Consider the following 7,684-nt stretch of genomic DNA (forward strand, 5'->3'; position numbering starts at 1 on the left):
TGTCAACATTCTTATTAATATGGCTTAATCTGAAAAAGTCTGACTTACAAACATGTTAACTATTTCCCTTTAGAACTGATTAAATCAGAGAAAAATTAAGTAAATTTAAAATATAGAACAAAAATATTGCTTAATGGGATTTTATCTGTTTATATCAAAAAGTGTTCTCCCAAAATAAGGATTCTAATTCAAGATTCCCTTGAATGAAAAGGTAACAGACAAACCCAATCTATCTTTTAAAACAGTATGCGTACAAAATAATGTGGCAGATTGCTAGGTGCACTTAGTGAACACAGAAGCATGTTTGCTGAAAAGAACATTTGAAACATGACCATAACTCTTTATGAAAAATTATAACAGGTTCTTCATTTAATTTTAGTTAATTAATAATATACCACAAGAGTAACTGGGTAGTTTATGATAAAACTGAGAACATTTTCTTTTCCCATAAAGTGAACATGTCAGTCTTTCCCTTTGGTTCCTTCCAATCCTCCTTCATGTGTTGAAGAAATATTGAGTTCTTCTAGAGTTTTGGTTAGGTGGGTGGTTTCCGAGCTGATTGGGCTCTCCAGGTAGGTAGTTCCAGCACAGGGTCTTCCTGTCACTGGATCTATGACTTTTCCAACTTTGAAAACGATCTCAGCCAGTTCATGTTTCACGTGCTTTGTTCGTGGAACAGGTAAAGCTTTGAGAAGCACGATATCCCCGACTGTACACTGCTGAAGGGCATCGTGGGCAAAGTAGGTTTTTCTCTTATTAAAATACTGTTGAGAGAATGAGAGGACAGACCTGAAATTCCCATCTGTGATCTGGCAATGCAGTATAGAATATGAAAAAGTAATGCACAGAGAATAAGCCCAGATTTGGGAAAAGAAGGTAAGATAGTTAAGGAGGTTTCTAGTCTAAAAATTAGTTGCTTAATTCACTGGAAAATAGCAATGAATTTCCAGAGTTGATTTTGTTCTTGAGTTCTACAGGCTATTCTCTTCCATACTGTTGAATTATAAATTATAATCTCTCCCTATTTAAATTCTTCCTTCTCATTCTCTACAGCCTAAAACATGATACTCTCACAATTAGCTGAATGAGTCACTTAACCATTCCAAACATTCTTTTCACCATAAAAAGAGGCTCTTAGCAGATGGCATGGAGAGTAAGGTGGCTGGATTCCACATGCCTGGCTGTGCAGTTTGAGTCCTGGACCTCATGTCCCAAATCATCTCCCGTGGTAGGTGATTTCTGACTTTCTCCCCTTTCTGTCTCTTTGGCAAGTACGCATGCCCTATAACAAAAACTTGAAAAAAAAAAAAAAAAGGCAAACAAAAAAATCCTCTAATACTGGCACCTCTAAAGTTATCAGAGGCATTAAACATAATGTATGTAAAGAATTTAGCTATACCTGGCTCAAAGTATTGCAAATAAGCGATAGATAGTAACTAGAAGACCAACTCTTTCAAACAACCTTTCTGAGGCAGGAGTTCCCATTTTATAGATGAGAAATACAAGCCCAGAGAGGTTAAGTAATGTGCACAGGTGGTCAACAGCAGACAATATTCAAACTAAGATCTTCTAAGACCAATGACCATGCCATCATTTTCAATTCCTGTTTTCTTTATTCTAGATAATGCACTGAATTTCTACCTGTGCACCTTAACTTGACCATCCTTGGTGTTTGCCCCCTCCTTCTCTTGCACAGTTAACAATCCATTGACTGTCCCGTCTCCCTGAAATCCACTTTTTTTCACTCCATCCCCATAGTTTCAACTTTAGTTCATGTACTTATCACTTCGAGGCTTTTTCAGTAGCTTCCTTACCTATTCCTCCCTTGCCTCCAGTCCTCACCCTTTTCCTAGTTTCCAAGTCTGTTTTTCCCTTGCTTAAAGGATAAAACACAAAAGATCTTTCACAGTCCAACTCCAGGTGTCCTTGCCATTCCTTCGATAGGAGAGCCTACTAAGTGCCAACCTCTGGGCTCAACTTCACCAAATCAGTTGCTATTTCCTTATCAATGGCTAAGTGAACTTCCACAAACTACTTATTAAGATCGGAATGGCTTCCATGTCCTCTGGATAAAATCCTACTTGAGATTCAGCTCAAACGTCTCTTAATCGAGGATGCTCTCCTACAGCAACCTGGAAGGAAAATTTGAGATGTCTTTTCTGCTCCCACAGTACTTTGCATATAGAATAACTTATAGCAGTTATCAGATTGAACTGAAATGAACTGTGTGTGTTACTAGAATTTGTGTATAAACTATGGTATACTCACAGACCAGCAGTGCTGGCCTGTGGCAGATGCTCAACACATCTTTATTGACAGGGAAATGTTTTTCTGCTCAGGACCCAGAACATGTTAGTGATTTATTAATGCAACCTGAAAACAGAAACATTCCTCACCTTTAATAAATAGGGATTCAGAACAAGCCTGGTCACTCTCACTTTAGCAGTTTTTTGCATTGCTGTCCCAATCACTTTCCCCACGATCCACTTGGCATGGACAGATGAACGAGTTACTGACATTATGGCTCTGGTCCTCTGAAAAGCAAATTTCAAAGTTTAATATTCAAGTGGTTATGACTTGCCAAAAGACTTCTGTCACAAGAACTACCCAAGTTCAGAAACAGCTGATTTTTTTTTGAGAAATTTTTGTTCTAGAGCGTATGCACTCGCCAGAGACAGAGAGAAAGAAAATGTGAAATCACCCCCCAGGGGGGATGGTCACGCCACAATCCCTTCTCCTCCAATCTCCTCTCAGGATCTTGGGCACGCACGCACACGCGCCCGGCGTGAGTTTTAAGCCCCCGAGTCCGGGACGCGAACCGCGGTCGACTATGTGGGAGTCCAGCGACATGGCCATTACGCTAACTGCTGGTCCCAGAAACAGCTGATTTTTTTTTGAGAAATTTTTGTTCTAGAGCGTATGCACTCGCCAGAGACAGAGAGAAAGAAAATGTGAAATCACCCCCCAGGGAGGATGGCCATGCCACAATCCCTTCTCCATTTTCCTCTCGGAACCTTGGGCACACATGGACACACCCAGCGTGTTTTAAGCTCCTGGGTCTGGGACTTGAACCGTAGTTGACCATGTGGGAGTCCAGAGACATAACCATTACGCCATCTGCTGGTCCCCAGAAACAGCTTTCTTAGTTTTCAAGAATCAGCATTTTAGTTGCTTGCTTAGTCCACTACTTCCTTAACTACCCAACCACCCACCTTTATAGTATTTACAAGTCAGTAACTTTAATCCCTCTAAGTCTCAATTTCCCCCATATAATGATAAAAACAACAGGCCCTATCACAAGAGTTCTACGAGGATTTAAACTTGATAAGACGGACCCGGCAGGTGGCGTGATGGTTAAGGATCCCACATGGCTAGCCACGGTTCGAGTCCAGGACCTGGCAGCTCGCTTCCTCACTCTTTCTAGTCAAGATGAAGAACAAATAAACAAGTAGTTCTTTAAAACACAACAACAAAACTCGATAAGGCGCTCCACAGCGCGAATAAATTTTCTGGCCGTGACTGGTGTTCTGTGGCTCCCTCCCTTCCTCCTCCCGAGGTGCCTCTTCCCAAATGCAACCCTAAATCCACCCCAGGGAACAGCAGCACACACTCACCTGCAGTTCTTGGGAAATTCGCGCAAATACGGGCGCGCCGGCCGCAGGGCGATGACGTCACGCAACGCAGTCCGCCCCGCCTCTGACGGCCCCTTTCATTGGCCGGGGCGCGCTTAGCCCTGGGAAGTTAAAGGCAGAGTTCCGCCCACGCTTCCCCGAGGAGGAACCGCGGCCCTAGCTCGCGAGGGCGTCCCTGAGTGTGGGAACGAAAGGAATACTTGACCTTTAGTATTCCTTCCAGGCGTTGGACGGGGCCTTCCAAATCAAAGGAACTTTCGTCAAACGTTGAAACATCGGAAACTTGTCAATGTTTAAATTTAAATACTTGATAATTTCCAGGTCCCTACAGCTGCTTTTTTTTTTTTTAAAGTATTTATTATTTTTTAAAATTACATTTGTTATTATCAGTTTTTTAAAATTTGACAAGACAGAGAAAGAGAGAAAGAGGAAGCAAACCGGCACGTCAGGGACCCGAACCACAGTTGGTCACGTGAGAGTCCAGCGCCTCTAACCACTACACCACTTGCTGGTCCCCCCCTCCACAGCTGGTTTTAAGATCAACTTTTGTAGGTTTTTATATCCACTATGATTTTTGGTGTTTCTCAATATCTGTGAGATGAGGGGCAATCTGATGTGGTTACATAGATTTGAGGGCTGATTATGAAAGAGTTAGATGGGCTGTGAGCAGTTTGCCTGATGATGCCTTCTCAGAGGGAAGACTGAGAATATGCTGGGCTCTTGTTTGGAAATTGCTAAGAGGAACAGTAATAGACTACTGGAACAGATTTCTTTTTTTCTTTTCGCTGTAGGGCACGTGTATTCACCAGAGAGACAGAAAGCGAGAAATCACCACCCCCAGGTGAAGGCCACGTTACAATCCTTTTTCCTTCATTCTCCTGGGATATTGGGCACGCATGGACACGTGCTGGTGTGAGTTTTAAGCCACCGGGTCTGGGGACTCAAACCTGGAAATCTAGTGTCGTAACCGTTATGCTATCTGCTGGTCCCTGAAACAGAAATTTAAAGGCCAAATTATAGGTGCAGTTGATCTTTGGCCATTGAAATACCTAAGCAACTGGAGGGGGAAGGCTGGGAAAATAGGAATTCTTCCATACATTAGCTTGTCCAATACTCATTTATTTATTAGTGAAAATGTATGGAGCCCCCGGGGCTGGCAGGTGGCATGGTGCTTCATGGCGCTGGACTCCCACATGGCCAACTGCAGTTCAAGTCCTGAACCTGGTGGCTTGCTTTCTGACTTTCCCTATCTCTGTCTCTCTCACTCTGTCCCTCTCTGGTCAAATAAAGTTAAATTTAAAAAGATATGGAACCTTATTCTCAGACTTTGTGCTATGCACTAGGTGCAAAAAGATTAAATAAAAAGAGGATCCTCACCTCAACAGTCTAACAGGGCAGACAAGAAAAAACAATTATAAAACAGACATGGATAATGAGAACCTTGAGGAAGGAGTGCCTAATTTATGGGAGAGAGTAGACTCAATCAGTAAATATAACTATCTGCCTTTCACCCTGGATAGTTATAGTCTTAGGAAGAGAGGGATATGGGATATGGGGAGAGCATCTGGAGCATGTGCAGGGGTGTTGGGGTGAGAGTACACAGTGTGAGCAGGAGTCTGGTATTGCCAGAGTAGAGGGTGAGAGGAAGAGTGGCAGGGATTAAAGATGAACAGGGCTAGATCTCTACCCAGGGGGCATTTCTCATTAAAGATCCAACTTTTGCAGAACTGTTGTTCTTGCCTTTCGCTTGCGCTGTGAGATTCTCTGCCTTGTATCAGAGTTCTTAGAATTCCTTGTGGAATATTTTTTTTTTCTGGTTGCAAAATTAAGCTTCGATCAAAGACTTTCCAAATTATAATTAATCGTTACTTCTTTTAACACATATCTTTGAAGCTCGATGAAATCATGACTACCATTCCCACCATAGGTTTCAATGTGGAGATGGTGGAGTGGAGTATAAGAACATCAGCTTCACTGTGTAGGACTTGGGTAGCCAGGACAAGATCTAGCTGCTGTGGTGCCACTACTTCCAGAACGCACAAACCTTGATTGTTGTGGTGGACAGCAACGACAGAGCATGTGAACGAGGCCCGTCAGGAGCTCACGAACATACTGGCTAGAGACGAGCTCAGGGATGCCATCCTCCTGTGTTTGCCAATAAGTGGGACCTTTCCCAAGGCCATGAATGCAGCCAAAGGTAAGCTGAGTCTGCATTCTGTGCCACAGCAACTGGCATCTGTGCCACTAGTGGGTACGGGCTCTACAAAGGACTGGACTGGCTGTCCAATCAGCTGCAGAACCAGAAGTGAATCAGCACACTGCCCCTTCTCTCCCTTTCACTCTTCCTTTCTGCCCCCCACTTTACTCATTGCCAAATGTGCGACTCTGTGATAATGAGTGCCCGAAGCTGTTTCCATGGGTTTTGGTCACAGCGTGCATTGCACCATGCTGTAAAGGTGGCAGATGCAATCTGCAACCAGGTTTTTAGGTCATGTAAGCAGTTTTTGTTTCCAATGAGGCAGTTTCTGGTACCCCTATGCAATGTTATTGAACTTTTTTTATTGAAAAAAAAATCAACTCAACTGTTTAGTGCTGAGAAGGAATTTGGGCACATTGGCACCTAGCCTTCAGGAGCCTTTGTGTTAGAGCCAGAAGCACTCCTGGCTTTAGATTTGTGTTGAGATCTGTCTTGGTGGTTGGTTTTTAACCTAAAGTCAGTGCATTTTAAAAAAATAGTTAAAAATACAAGATAAGGAGAACTCTTGAACACACAGAATGAAGACTATGCCTAGGGTAGGTTTTGCAGTAACGGCCTGAAAACCAGTCCATCAGATCATCTGTTCCCCTTTGGGAATGTGAGAGACAGTGACAAAATGGTGATCATTTCTGCATGGTCACAGTAGAGATCTCTGTGACTCACATGTCTTCGAGTCACCCTGCATTCCATAGCATTGTACTTGTGCTCACATGGTCTCCTAGGGGATAGGCTGGGAGGCACAGCCATCCGGACTCTTTCCTCCCAGGCTATGCCTCCTGCTCCTCTAGGAGTGGACTATGAGGCTGGCAGTAGCCATCTCAGGGGACACAGGGCCTTGGCCTCGGTCAGCATATGGACAAAACGGGAGCTCCTGCTGTTCCCAGTGCTCACTTGCACGCTTGCTCAGATAACATGGCAGGATGTCTGGGGCCTCACCAGAAGGAGCACATGCAAGCCGGGAGGGTCAGTCCATGCCAGAGCCAAGCCCCTCTGGAGCATCCCCATCTCCATGTGTGAGGTAGCTTTCTCTCCCTCAGCCTGCAAGGGTCTGATTGAAAAAGATGACCTCTACTTTTTGCTTTTGTATTTTGATAAAATACTGAAGAAACTGGACCTATTAAATTTATCTTGGGGAAAACCTCAGAACTGGTTTATTTGGTGTCATGGAACCTCTTACTGCTTCCAATATCTGACCAGTAAAAAAATAATAATAAATACAAAAATAAAAAAGAAGTGGACCTTCACTGCATAGGTATTTGAACACAAAATATGATTAGAAATCCTCCCTCACTACAGTAACTCAAGGTTTTATCAACTGTTTCACATACACTATTGTGTGGGACATATATACTTAATTTGTGGGGTCAGCATGTGGCATGGTGCTTAGGGAGCTGGATTCTCACATGGCTGACCACAGTTGAAAATCACAGCATTGCTCCCCCTAGGCTAGGGAGTAATTTCTCACTTTCCCTCTCTCTGTCTCTCTCCACAGAGGCCAGTGCACCTTATGGCAAAAACTTAAGAAAGGGAAAAAAGAAAACTTAACTTCTGTGATAAGATGAATTACTTTCTTGGGTTTTAGTGTCTTAATTTTTGCAAAGGCTTTAAATCACTTCAGCCTTGACTTAAGCCTATGAAGTCTAGTCCTTTCACAGAGGAAAACATCATGGAAGTTTTAAACCGAAATACACTTCAGAAGAAAGGTGAGAAAAAGCATGGAGGGGTAATTTCCGGCAGGGCGGGAGCTGGGGGGCAGCGAGCTGGCTTCAAGGGAAACCGTGGTAGAGGCCACTCT

At 43.4% G+C, this 7,684-nt stretch overlaps 1 protein-coding gene across 1 annotated transcript; it reads right to left on the reverse strand.

Moving 5' to 3' along the window:
• Positions 1–346: 346 nt before the first annotated feature.
• Positions 347–3,687, reverse strand: MRPS17 (mitochondrial ribosomal protein S17). Its single transcript, XM_006148096.3, has 3 exons — positions 3,615–3,687; positions 2,397–2,534; positions 347–764 (listed from the first exon to the last, which is right to left on the reverse strand). The coding sequence occupies exons 2-3, from the start codon at positions 2,517–2,519 to the stop codon at positions 462–464; spliced, it is 426 nt and encodes a 141-aa protein (XP_006148158.1). The 5' UTR covers positions 2,520–2,534; positions 3,615–3,687; the 3' UTR covers positions 347–461.
• Between the last annotated feature and the right edge of the window lie 3,997 nt (positions 3,688–7,684).

The sequence above is a fragment of the Tupaia chinensis genome, unplaced genomic scaffold, assembly GCF_000334495.1.
Source record: "Tupaia chinensis unplaced genomic scaffold, TupChi_1.0 Scaffold000231_1, whole genome shotgun sequence".
In the NCBI taxonomy this organism is placed as follows: domain Eukaryota; kingdom Metazoa; phylum Chordata; class Mammalia; order Scandentia; family Tupaiidae; genus Tupaia; species Tupaia belangeri.